General features: G+C 49.7%; 1 protein-coding gene across 5 annotated transcripts in view; it reads left to right on the top strand.

Moving 5' to 3' along the window:
• Positions 1–14192, top strand: part of ANK1 (ankyrin 1) — a 228175-nt gene that overhangs the window by 191261 nt on the left and 22722 nt on the right. For all 5 annotated transcript variants that reach the window (XM_060251576.1, XM_060251577.1, XM_060251575.1 and 2 more), the window contains 4 exons: positions 7432–7516; positions 10922–11002; positions 11424–11555; positions 12889–13035. In XM_060251576.1, coding sequence (XP_060107559.1) covers positions 7432–7516; positions 10922–11002; positions 11424–11555; positions 12889–13035 — 445 coding nt within the window. The remainder of the gene's footprint in view (positions 1–7431; positions 7517–10921; positions 11003–11423; positions 11556–12888; positions 13036–14192) is intronic.

Here is a 14192-nt window from a genome sequence, read left to right as displayed (position 1 = left end):
ATTATACAAATCAACCGACACTTTGTGTAAAACAACAAATTTAGCTTTACTGGAGAACCATTTTACAGAGTAATAACTAATATACGGCATGGTACCGCATATAACAGAAGAAGAAGCAGTTAGCTCACAACTGGAACAGAATGCTCAGAGATGCAAATTAGCATCTTCAAACTAACCAATAAACAAGCAGATCTTCTTCGTGGTCTCTGTGCATCACACTGATGGGATTCAGGCGCCTGCGCCGATCACGATCGGTAACTTCAAAAGCTGCGGATTTCCGCGCCCCCGGCCCGGTGCGCATGCGCACCCCCCCCCCTTTGCGCATGCTCACCGAGCCCGGAGCGGACATCCCGCCAGTTCTCTTCTGACCGCCGCCTGGATCAGTTGATCTTCACGCTACGGTCGGTGCTTTGTCCTTATATATATTAGGATTGTGGATTTCCAATTTCTTGTTTTGTCTTTCTTATTTTAGTTTATTGTGTTGGACTTAAAAGGAAAAAGGGGCGATTTTTGTTCGGGATTTTCCCGCTTCTTTCCACCCTCCCATCCTCCCCTCCCCCTCATCCTTCCCGCCACGCATGGAAAGGCGCTGGGGATTTTTTCGGAGGTGTACGAGGTGTGGCAGCAAGATAGCCCCGCCAGACGGACATTCTCTCTGCCTACTCTGCCTGGGAGAGTCCCACATTCCCGACTCCTGTTCGCATTGCTCGAAGTTTTCGAAGCAAACAAAGAAAAATCGCGCAGCCCGTCTAGCCGCTGCACTAATGGAAAGAGCACTTTCGCCGAAGAAAATGTCGACCACATCGACATCGGAGTCGGTCGATGCCGACAGGGCCCTTACCGACGCCGATCGCCCCAACAATAAAGTGGGCTCGGCACCGAAGTCGGACTCCTCTACGCCTGCGAAACGGCCTAGAGAGGAGAAGGTAGCCCACACCGAGGCGAAGAAGAAGAAAAAGGCAGACAAGCCCAAACTCAGCGGGCACTCTGCGGCCTCCGTTCCGACATCGCCAGTGCGACTGGCAACAGGCTCAGTTCCGCCTCTGAAACTATTTGCCTCCCCGAGACGGCGACTCAGCCCACCGACACTCTCCTCCATGTCGACGCAAATAGCGATTTCGTCGGACTCCGACCGCGACATCGAGCTTGCGCAACGCTCGGGAACGGAACAGAGCCCGATCGAAGATCGTCGCCCGCGAACTCCATCACCTCAACCCAGAGGAGACGTTCGCACCACTCCACTACGGGGTCGATCGCGCAGCCCACGCAGATCTACTACCCCACGCCATCGCTCCCGAAGCACACGTCGGGACCGATCCCGCAGTCGCTCCAGGAGCCCTAGACGTCGGCACCGATCGAGAGATTCGACCGAAGCCAGATCATCGGTCACTCGCTCACCGAGGCCGAAACCTAAAGGAAGCTCACCGCTAACGAAGCCACCACCCCCGATACCGTGGGACCAGAGACAGTGGCAGTACTTGTATGGCTCTTATCCGATGCCGTCAGTTTTCCCTTGGCTGCCCCCCAGACAATTGGAGTGGGACCAACAATCTGAAGCGTCGGTGAGATCACGAACATCGTACCATACACCAAGGCATACACCATCGGCGTCGCTGTCGAAACCTCCCGACACCGAAAAACCCCCCAAACAGGGGAGCTCCCCTCGGCCCCGAGGACACAAAAAAGTGACTCCAGAACCTAGCAAGACCCCGGACACACCACAACCCCGGTCGGAGCGCTCTGAGTCCCCGGAGGACTCTAAGTCAGAGGGAGAATCAACCTCGGAAGAACAGGGCAACCTTTCTTCTCCTGAGGAACCATCACCTTCTCAGAAGGTCGGGGAAGAACAACCGATATCCCCTTCCGAGGACCTCAAGTCTTACGGTGACCTCATTAAGCGGATGGCCCAAACACTAGCCCTCACTACTATCCAACCTCAACCGGTAGTGACGGACAACGTTTTTGACGTCGTGCAACTCGACACCTCCACAGCAGTAGCATTGCCCCTAACAACAGTAATGATGCACACGGCCAAATCTGCATGGGACAAGCCTGCGTCGACACCGATATCCTCACGCAGGCTGGACCACATGTATAGAATTCAGGAGTCTACTGCTGAATTCCTTTTCAACCACCCCAAACCAAACTCGGTGGTGGTTGCCTCCTCGTCTAAAGCTAGGAAGACCCATTCTACCCCCCCCGATAGGGAGGGCAAAAAGCTGGACAATTTGGGTAGGCGATTCTATACAGCAGGCTCACTGTGTATGAAGATGGCAAACTACACAGCTTGTATGGGACGCTACCAATATGCTCTGTGGGACCAACTGTCCACGATTTTACCAACCCTTCCGGAACAACCAATGTTAGCGATCCGGAAAATGCAGAAGGAAGGCATCCAACTGGCAAAGCAACAGATAAGCTCAGCAAAACACGTGGGAGACGTTGGGGCAAAAACCATCTCCTCGGCTGTGACACTTAGAAGGCATTCGTGGTTGAGATCCACAGCCCTCCAACCAGATACCCAGTCTTATATAGAAGATCTACCTTTCGATGGCAGCGGACTGTTCAGCGCTAATACTGACACCGTTTTACAAGAAATGGATAAAAGTATTAGAACATCAAGGAATTTAGGGGTATCTACCTCATCAAAGTCACAGACCAAACGACCCTGGTCAAAAACTTGGAACAAGAAACCGTATCTGAAACAACAAGGAGACCAACAATGGAGACCGAAGGGCTCGGGCTCTTTCTCCAAAACTCAATATAGCTCCAAAACGAAGTACTCACCAACTTCAACCCCAACTCCCCGCCAAAAGGGAAACCGGCAGCCCAAGCAGGGCCTTTGACTGTTCCCCACCGTGTTCTTTCCCATCCCCGTCCCTTGGCAACCAGACGAGGCTCTATCCCTTTGTCCAAGCTTGGAACAAGATTACAACAGACAAATGGGTCTTGTCTATAATTCAATCAGGCTACCAAATAGAGTTCCAGCAATACCCTACCATCCCTACAGTTGTTTACACCACTTCGTCCCCCACATTAAAGGAGGAAGTACAAGCTCTTCTACTCAAGGACGCAATAGAACCGGTTCCACCAGGTCAGGAAGGACAAGGTTTTTATTCCCGGTATTTCATAATCCCCAAGAGGGATGGTGGCCTCAGGCCTATCATGGACTTGAGAGCGCTCAACATCTTCATCGCTCATCACAAGTTCAGGATGACCTCCCTGCAAAACATTCTACCTCTTCTCAACCAGGGAAATTGGATGGCCACACTGGACCTGCAGGACGCATATTTTCATATAAGTATACATCCGGATCATCGAAAATTCCTCAGGTTCACTATCGGGAAATCTCACTTCCAATACCGAGCGCTGCCTTTCGGACTTTCAACAGCTCCAAGGGTCTTTACGAAGACCATGGCAGTAGTGGCAGCACATCTGAGATTACAAGGGATAACAGTGTTCCCGTACATAGACGATTGGCTCCTGGTGGCAAACTCGAGGGATCGTCTTTTACACCACATCCAGATAACCTTGACCCTCCTGCAGGAACTGGGACTGCAGGTCAACAACAGAAAGTCACACCTCCAACCCTGCCAAAGGTCGCAGTTCATCGGAGCGATCCTAGATACCAGAAGGTGCATGGCCTTTCTACCACCAAACAGGGCAAACGACATTATATCGTTAGTGTCAGAGTTCCTCCACAACCCCACTGTGAGAGCGAAACAGATCCAACGTCTTCTAGGGCTGATGGCCGCGACCACCTCGGTCATCCAGTTTGCAAGGTTCCACATGAGAAGTCTCCAGCTGTGGTTCATCAGAGCGTTCAACCACCTGAGGGACCACCCGTCACGCAGAATGGTCCTTCCAGTACCAGTTCTACTTTCCCTACACTGGTGGCACCGAAGGCGGAATCTAATAGAAGGCGCTCCATTCCACAGAAGGGCACCATCCCTGACGATAACCACGGATGCATCCCTATGGGGATGGGGAGCGCATCTGAACGGCATGTGCGTTGGGGGCAGGTGGCCACCATGCCATCTACGGTTCCACATAAACTTTCTAGAGTTACTGGCAGTCCATCATGCCATCCTCTCCTTTCGGAAGCTACTGACCAACAAATCAGTAGCGATCCTAACGGACAATACAACAGCCCTTGCCTACATAAACAGGCAGGGGGGCACAGTGTCCCGGAAGCTTTGCCTGCTTGCGCTTCGCATTTGGGAGATTTGCAGAGAGACTCAAACAACACTAACTGCAGCACATCTCCCCGGCACTCTCAACGCTCGTGCGGACTCCCTGAGCCGCGGAGGTGCCATGCTTCACGAGTGGGAAATCAACTGGCGGTTCCTTCAACCAGTTTTTCAGAAATGGGGGACCCCAGAGGTGGACGTATTTGCTACCCGAAACAACTCGAAGTGCAAGAACTTCTGTTGCAGAGGGGGAGCAGATCCGAGATCGTTGGGGGACGGCCTCCTGTTCCCCTGGAAAGGGCAACACATCTATCTGTTTCCCCCCATTCCGCTCATCACCAGGGTGGTCTACAAGATTCACAGCGAACGACCGCGGGGAATCCTTATCACCCCCTGGTGGCCACGGCAACATTGGTTTGCCCCAATACTGAGCATCTCCAGAGGGGTCTTTCATCATTTTCCCCCAGCCGCAGATCTGCTACTGTCGCATCAGGGGCGGGTGACCCATCACGACGCACCGCACCTGAAATTGACGGCGTGGAGGCTATAACAGCACCAATATCAGCAAGGGCGCAGGAAGTCATTCTCAATTGCAGGAAGCCATCCACTCGGAAGTCCTATGACTACAAGTGGGCCAAATTCGTAGAATTCGCTTCACTATACGGGGTAGACCCCTCCAGAGCAGGTCTTCCCACTGTGTTGGACTTCCTCCTCGCCCTGATTGATAAGGGACTAACGGTATCCTCAGTCAGAGTATATTTGGCTGCCATATCAGCTAGGCATGTGCACATTGAGGGCCACTCGGTGTTTACTCACCCAGACGCTAAAAAGTTCCTTCGTGGCCTTGCCAGACTGTACCCTGCAATAAAGTTTCCGGCTCCAGCGTGGGACCTCCCGGGAGTCCTGCAAGCTTTGTCGGGAAGACCATTTGAGCCTATGGCTACGTGCTCACTTCAGTTACTAACGTGGAAGACGGCCTTCCTACTAGCCATCACGTCAGCTAGGAGAGTTGGAGAACTGGCCGCTCTCCGTTGTGACAACCCTTACTTACGGTTTAGTGCGGAAGGGGTCTGGCTGAGACCTGATGTCAGATTCCTCCCAAAGGTGATATCGTCTTTCCACTTAAACACGGAAATATACTTGCCAGTGTATTTCCCGAACCCTACTACGGACGGAGAGCGCAGACTCCATGCACTAGATGTCAAGAGAGCACTGTCCTTTTACTTACATAGAGTGGGGCCGCTACGGAAAGACTCCAGACTTCTTCTATCGTATGCCCCAGCATCACAAGGGAGCAAGGTCTCGACTCAGAGGATCTCTAAGTGGATCACGGAGACCATAAAACTCTGTTACTTGCTAAATAAGAGGCCCTTGCCGGGTCCCATCAGAGCTCACTCCACCAGAGCGATGGCCACCTCGACGGCCTTCATGAAAGGAGTGCCTTTGAGAGACATTTGCGAAGCAGCCACGTGGTCCTCGCCGCATACCTTCGTCAGGCACTATGCGTTGGACCTGAGATGGCATCAAGGAGCTTCGGTTGGCCGAGCGGTGCTGCAGTCGCTGTCTTGCTGATGAACCAGAGCACCCTCCTCCAGGTAGGATATTGGCTTGCTAGTCTCCCATCAGTGTGATGCACAGAGACCACGAAGAAGATAAACAGGTTGCTTACCTGTAACTTATGATCTTCGAGTGGTCATCTGTGCAGTCACACTACCCGCCCACCTTCCCCACTGCTGCTGGTCCATCAGCGGATCACGCAGCGGTCAGAAGGAACTGGCGGGATGTCCGCTCCGGGCTCGGTGAGCATGCGCAAAGGGGGGGGGGGTGCGCATGCGCACCGGGCCGGGGGCGCGGAAATCCGCAGCTTTTGAAGTTACCGATCGTGATCGGCGCAGGCGCCTGAATCCCATCAGTGTGACTGCACAGATGACCACTCGAAGATCATAAGTTACAGGTAAGCAACCTGTTTTTCTTCACTGTCACTATACCTGATGTGCTGCCAGCTTGTAAATCCTAACAGTTTTCCTAGTCACCACAGTGATTTGTACAACAAAGAATCCTGATGTGTAATGAACACATTAGCATTTTAAACTCAGTTGTATCAGAAAAGTTACATTTTAACTGACTTCTGTAAACCCATCATTTTTCAGAACTGTTACTGGCGATTCTACCATTAAAAATCTTCACTTGCTAGTTAATTTAATCAGAGTAAAATGTATGCTTTTAATCCAGTTTATTCTGAATACAAAGGGCCACAAACACTCCAGAGCATTGGAACAAAATGTCCACAGAGAATGACTCAAGCAAGTGAGTCAAGCTACATATTATGGAAGAAAGAAGAACACAATGAATCAGAGCCCCCACCCACATCTCAAAAGTACTCAGGTTCCACATTTTGAGTTAGGCAACCTTCCCTGGAATGTTCTTATACTGGAGGCAGAAACAGGAGAGGTTGCTGTAACTCACTTTACACTCGCCTGCCCTTGAGACTGATCTAGAAATTCCAGTTGATCCAAATGTGGTTGTGCAAGTCCTGATGGGAACATTATGGATAGCAAACATTTGACCTGTGTTGTGTCAGCTGCACTGACTTCCATTGGAATACTGGGTCAGGTTCAAGGTTCTGACCTTTAAGGCCTTGAACAATCTGAGACCTACATACTTGTGGGACTGCCTCCTCTGGTGTCCCCCCAAAAGCTTTGCACTCTACAGAAAACAACCTACTGGTGATTCCTAGCCCAAAAGACACCCGGCTGTCCTCAACCAGGGCCAGAGGTTTTTCAGACCTGGTGCAATTCTGCAGGGCTTGCAAGGCAGAGATGTTCTGCCAGGCTTTTGGTGGAGGACAGCAATGGGTATCCTCTTGCCCTGCACATCCCTTGCCTCCCCTTTTTGCATCCCTCCCTTTCCCTCTCTTCTTCCTTTCTTTTCCATGTATGAGGTGATGACACAGTCTGAAATTCAAATTAATGCCATCTATGAAGTGTTTTAATAATGGTTGGAAGTGCTTTTATTATTATGTTATGTGTGTGTGTGTGTGTGTGTGTGTATATATATATATATATATATATGGACTGAACTATTCACAAATATAAATTATAAATAAATAACTTTTTCCTGTTGCTTTTGTTGGATGGGTGGCAGTGTCCCTTCTGAGGAAAACACTGAATGTCTGGCTCAGGCTGCCTTCCTGTCCCTGGGAGATTAGAGACTCACCGTTGCTGTTCCTTTTCATCCTCAGAGTTCTGCCAGTGAGGAGCGAAGGAGAACGCTGACCCCCCTAGCCCTGCGTGAGAGATATAGCCTGCTCAGCGACAGCACTCTGGGTAAGAGGCTTATGGGACCAGCCAGCAGGGTCTGGCATTTTGTTGCCCCTCTTGGAGCAAAAACCACATGTGACGCTGGAGACCCATGTTCATATCCTCAGATGGATAACTGAATGTCAAAGTGCAGCTTTGGGGAAGGGGGGGGGGGATAGATTTGATTCACAGAGTTGGGGAGGAGAAGGTTTAACTCCCCCTGTGCACTGACACAACATAGTTTCTCCAGTCAGAAGTCCCCTCTTTGGCTGCTTTAAGCTCAGAATGGAAGGAATAAAACGAGTATCTGTAGGTAAATCCAGCTTAACCACTTGGCAGAACTGGCAATCATCTGGGGCACCAGATTTTGAAATGCGCTAAAAAGGCAAGAGGTACCTCCTGTTTCCCATGTGCCTTTCTGGAGGCCAAAGGGAAGTCGTCACCTGCCTGCTGTTTCTCCTAGCCTGCCCAAGCACCTGCAGTCTTCCCTGCTGCTGCTCCACAGCTGCTGCACAGTAACATCACTGGGAGAGCTGGCAGGGGCTGGAGCTGCCCTGCTCCTGGAGTCAGTGAGGTGGGCAGATGGGAGGTGGGAAGCAGCCATCAAACAAAGGAAGAAATTTGCCTAGGATGCAAAAAAAACCCCTGTAGGGGTGCGGTCACACTAACCATTAAATCCATCTGCAACGCGCCTCTATTATAATCCGCACAACCAATTTCCCGATCAGACAACAGCCAGGTTCCCGTTCTATTCCATGTGGGTCCCATCGCTGGTTGATCAGAGTGCTCTACCGGACCTCGTTTCATGAGACGTCAATCTGCATTAGCGCAGACGCAGTGATGCCCGCTATCTGCACTATTGAGCAGATCCAGCGTCTCCCCCCTTCTCCACGAGAGACTTCGCACACCCACCATGACCTCGTTCTTGAGGGTGGGGATGTGCGTCGCTTTTAAATGGGTCGGATCACTAACAGTTTTGCTAGTCCGTTGGCACTACTTTTCCAGCACGAGCACTACGCGTGCAGAAAAAAACCCAGGAATTCAAATCAGTTCACATCTAGTTCACATCTAGTTTCAAAAGTGAGTTTTGTATCTGGACATAGGGGTGGATAAACGATTTATCGAGCCAACATTCGCTCGCTCATTCACTGGCGCAGTGATATCACTTGCAGGGGGCTTTGGACGGGAAGCGGTGGCGCGCTTCTGACGAGTCGCCAACGATGGAGCGTTCAAACAGAGAAATTCCACTCAGGAACTGTCAGAAGAATTTTGTTCCAAATTTAAAGCAGTATCAAATTAGTCCGTGACCCAGTCATCTCAACGCGGGACTCGAACGAGTTAACCACCATTTGCAGATGCTGACATTTGGACAACCGCTTAAAATCCAACATGCTTCCAGACTCCACGCATGCCCGTAGCGGGATTTTCTGAACGTCTGACCTCACCCTAGGATGCCTGTTTAATTTTCCTGCTTGTGGTTTTTAAGCAGTCTTAGAGGGAAGGTCATTTCTGGTTGGTGAAAGATCAAGGGCAATTAACCCCACCCCACCCCTGGCACTGCATCTTTGATCCATTTCCTACACTTGCTGTTCTTTGCAGCTCAGTTATTGGGAATCTGAGCATGGATGTCATGTGTGAATTGGCCCTCATGAGGAGGGAAGTGAAGAGTATTAGGTTTGTTTATTTAAACAGAAGACCCTTTTGTCTCAAAAATGTCCCTCATTCTCTGAGTGGCCAGCTGCCCACCTAGTAGCACTGTGCCAGGCATGACATTAATTGTAAAAAGCAGGAAAACAAACTTGGGTAGGGAGGAGGAGGACACAGAGGCAGGTAGAAATAATGTAATATCCTGCAAGATAACCCTTACTTTAGTGTTCAGAAAACTTTGAAAAATGTAGAGGAGCCAGCCAGATTTTCTAGAAACCAACATGGAGCAAAGTAGAGCTCTGAATCTGGAATGCTGACAAGTAAATTTACCAGTTTCATAAAGCTACGTGGCACATCAACTTCCTAGCCAAGGTAGATTCATATTGGATCAGCAGTGGGTTTCAAATCCCTACTCAGCTGCTCACTGGGTCAGATCTTGGGACAGTCTCTCTTTCTGTCTTTCTCTGGCTAACCCACTTCACATGGTTGTTGTGAGGATAAGATGGAGGGAGAAACTTGCATGTGGCCCTTAACTCTTTAAAGGAAGAGGACGAGAAAATCTAATAACTCATTCCCTGCCCTGTATTTCTGCAGGTGGACAAGAGTATTTTCTGTAGAAGCACATGACTGTTTCCAAGTGTCCCCACATTTTTTTTAAGGCCAGGTTTATATCATTATTGCTAACATGCTAGCTTTTTCTGGGAGAGCATTCAAATCCCACGAATGTGGGATGTTGGTGGGGGGTAGGGAGCTAACTCTGCCTTTTCCCTGACTTGCCATTTTTCTAAATGTAGATGTAAAGGTTCTAAATGTAGATCTGGAGAGGTGTTTGTGCTGACATTTTAATGTGGGGATGGGGAATCAGTGAAACACTGAAACTTACTGGCATCTGAAGTGATGCAGTCCAGGGATTTATTGATTAGATTTTCCCCCAGTCCTTTTTCTAAGGGTCTTGGAGTGAGCTTGAATAGCTTAGACCTGGTTTATACATGCCAGGGAACAGCAGAATGGGCCACCACTTTCAGCGGTAGGGTGATGGATTCCAAGTTTGAATGTGCCTTTGCATTGAAAACAAAAAGGCCACGCTAATACAAAATGCGTACAGCAGGGATAAAGGTTCTGACCCACCCACCTTTGCTTGCTCTGCTGGTTTTCTGTTTGCAAGGGATTTTTCATATTGGGAAGCCTTTCAAAACATCAAATCTTTTGCTGCAGTCCATTCTTCCCATTATGCTCTCCTGCATGTGTAAATCAGGAGGCTTGCCAACCTCCAGGTGAAGTGTTCTCCTGATCTCCACACTACAGAGATCAGTCCTTCCGGAGGAAATGGCAACTTCATCCCTGTGGAGCATCTTCCCCTACTCACACTCCACCCTTCCCAAGCCCTGCCCCCAAATCTCCAGGAAATTTTCAAGTCAAAGTTGGCAACCCTAAAATCAGGTTTTACTTAGTGATCAGGAGTTTTTTCCTTCTGATGCATTCATATATCTGAAGTCTGGCTGAAAGAGGCAGCATCTCTGAGCCCCAAATTAAGCTGGGCTTGAGAGTAAAGCCAGGCAGTGAGAGTGATTGAATGGGGCTGTGTTTGTGAATGAAAAGCTTCCTTCTTGCCTTTATCTTGGATGGAATCAGCCATCTTCAGCATCTTTTAAAAAGAAAGATGTTCTTGAAAGTACCCTAAATTTGCTGCCATGAAAACCTCCAGCTGTGACCAGACTCTGTGACCAGAGTTTTGCACCTTGTCTTCACCTGGAAATCATTCTGAGTCTTTTGCACCCTCCTTAGGCTCATTAAGCAGCACGGAGAAAGACAAGACTGACATGAAAATGGCTGTCATTGCAGAACACCTGGGCCTTAGCTGGGCAGGTGAGTGCGGCTCTGGTGGGGAAGGGGTTGGGCCTCACAGGGCTCAGTCTGGGGCATGGCAAAGCAAGCCATACGGGACAGGAGTACCCTGGTTTGATTGTAGGGGCTGATTTTCAAGATATGGACTGGGAAACTTACTGGGCCTTTGCCAGGGACTATGTATGCCAAGGCCTGAAAAGAGGCTTCAAGCACATCAAGGGAGTAGCAGCATGTACCTGAGCCTCTGTGACTGGGAGGCAGTAAGAAGCTTCTGGATTGGCTTCATCTTTCAGATGCCTGGCCAAAAAAAAAAGTCCCAGGGTGTCTCAGAAGAGCAATCTGTGCTCTGAGGAACTAGAACCACGTGGAGTGTGCACAGGAAAAGGATGTGTGCAACTAATTCTGTTGTTTGGTCCTCTGCCTCCTCCCCGATTCTCTCCAGAACTGGCCCGGGAACTGCAGTTTGGAGTGGATGATATCAACAGGATCCGCGTGGAGAACCCCAACTCCCTGCTTGAACAGAGCATGACCCTGCTGAACCTGTGGACCAGCCGTGGTGGGCAGAGTGCCAACAGTGAGTGTTAAGGATGGCACCTGGGGCAAATGGGCTTGAACTCTTTGGACAGACAGATGCCACAAGACCTTAAATCCAGAGACTTCTCCTTTGCTCCAAATGTCCAACAAAAGGTTTTTTCCCTCCTCCTTTATCTGGATGCTCCCTCATTGATGCCCTTTGCATCTCTCTCACATGTGCTGTGTGTTTTTAACATTTATATGCCCAGCTGATAGAATTTTGGGCTGGGGTGCCACCAGTATGCTGAGGACACCTAGCTGTATCTGTGGATGGACAGCCAGCCGAACACCACCCTAGAAAATTTAGCCAAGGGCATAGAAGCTGTGGTTGGTTGGTTGAAGCAGAGCTAGTTGAAATTAAATCCATCAAAGATGGAGGTCCTGTGGCTGAGCTGAGAAGATCCCAGGTTGGGATGCCAACTTCCAGTTCTTGATGGTATGTCGTTAACACTGAAGACACTCATGAAGAACCTGGGTGTGTTTCTTGATCCCTCCCTGTTAATGGAGGCTTAGATCACAAATGTTGCTAGACTGGCATTTCTCCATCTGTGCCAGGTCAGGCAACTAGTTACCTTCCTGTCTCACCCCAACCTAACACACAACAGTCACCTCCAAACTAGACTACTGTAATTTGCTCTGTGCAGGGCTTCCCTTGAGACTGACCCAGAACTCCAACTGGTCCAGAATGCAGCTACGCATGTACTTACAGGAACACCATTTAGAGCCCACATACAACCAGTGCTCCACCAGCTGCACTGGCTCCAAGCTGAATACTGGATCAGGTTTGAGGTCTTGGTTCTAACCTTTAAAGCTCTTACGTGGTCTGGGACCAATATATCTATGGGACTATCTCTCCTGGTATACCCTCCAAGGAGCATTGCACTCAATGGATAATAATCTCCTGGTGATCCCTAGCCTGAAAAGTATTCATTTAGCCTCAACCTGAGTCAGAGCCTTCTCTGCTTTAGCCCCAGCAGGGCCTGCAAGACAGGAGTGTTTTGCCAGGCCCACGATTGAGGCAATGAGGATTCCATCTATCAGCCTCCCCCAGCCCTCTTCCTTCCATTCATCCTGCCTCTGGCACCAGCTATTATTCGTCGACATGCAGACTTTACAACTTTGCTTTGTATAAGTTATGCTGTCTTGTGTCTTTAAAAGCCATCTCACTTGACTTTTAGTCTATTGGTACGAAATTTGTTTTTAATATTTAACTTATGGGATTTTTTAATGTTGTTACCTGCTCTGGGTTCTTCTGTTACTGATACTTTCTGCTTTTAGTCAGGGGCTCTGCTTCTCACAGATAATGTGTCCCCCTCCCCTTTCTCTTTTTGCAGTGGAGAACTTATACACTGCTCTGCGTAACATTGATCGCAGCGAGATCATCAACATGCTGGAAGGCTCTGTACGGCAGAGCCGCAGTCTGAAGGGTGACAAACGCTACCCGCATAGGGACTACTCCCTGTCACCTTCCCAGATGAATGGTGAGTGCCTGCCCAGACCTGCTGAGCTATTTCACTAGCACCAGATTCTTGTCAGTCCACTTGTCCTGAAGTTGTGTGTGCAGGCAAGGCCTGAGCAGGCTTCATGAGTGTTATTGCCCCTCTTTCTGGACCTCTGCTGCCTCTCCGGCCTGTTCTTTGGTTCCTGAGATCCACTCAGCCACCAGCTACTGCCTGCTGACTTTCCCTGCTGGCAGCCCCCTCTTCTGCTAGTGTCAGCTAGAAGTGTCCAGCTCAACAGAATGGATTAACAGCACAAGGCTGTGGGATGCCACGGTGTGATCAGGTACTGCAGTGTGGTTTGGTATCTTGCAGGGAAGAGAACCGAGGGGGAAATGCAAACTGGAAATGCAAATGAAGTTGGCATTAGGAATAGCTAGGTGCACAGCATTTAAATGGGAAGGAGCGATGGTGCAGTGGCTCCCACTCCACCAGCACAATGCAAAAAGGGGACAAAGGCCTGGCCAAGTCTGGAAGCGGGAGAGTGCCGTCAGATGGTGGGGGCAGGAAGAACAGTGAGTTGTGGGAGGAGAGAAAAGAGGAGGTAGCTCGGAAAATAAGGTGCAAAGAGATTAGTGAGAGGGGACAGAAAAGGAGGTAACAGAGATAGAGATGATGCGTCCATTCATGTATTGATGGAGGGGAGAAAACAAATACAGAGAAGGAAATGGAAGTTAGAAAAGTGGATTGCAAGAAATATGCTGAATTGTAGCAAAAGTGTCCCCCCGCCCCCAGCATGGTTAACTAAGTAATGTATCTCTCTTGAGTTTCAGTTTGGCCCTTGAATTGTTTGGAGTTATGTTCCTTTGCCTTTAAAAGCATGACTGGAAACTCTTCAGGACTGGAAACTCTTCAGGATAGGAGTGTGAGTTTGAGTGTTGAGAGGGGCCCCCTGTGTGGATGCTGGACATTGATAGGGCCTGATGGATACAGATCTTGAGTAGAGGTGGAGACAGTCACTAGGCACTGAAGCAGAAGGTGGCTGCATGGCCAGGATCCCATGTGCCAGTTGTGGATTTAGAGCGAGAGGGAGAGATGTGCAATATTTGAGACTTTTGTGTGGGTTAGTGGGCACTGGTGCAGGTGGGTGATGTTGTGGTCTGGAGTGCGTGTACATGGTGTCCCAAATGCGCACTGGC

The sequence above is a fragment of the Heteronotia binoei genome, chromosome 12, assembly GCF_032191835.1.
Source record: "Heteronotia binoei isolate CCM8104 ecotype False Entrance Well chromosome 12, APGP_CSIRO_Hbin_v1, whole genome shotgun sequence".
Classification (NCBI taxonomy): domain Eukaryota; kingdom Metazoa; phylum Chordata; class Lepidosauria; order Squamata; family Gekkonidae; genus Heteronotia; species Heteronotia binoei.
Note: the sequence above shows the minus strand (reverse complement) of the source record. Positions and strands in the feature narration are given on the sequence as shown.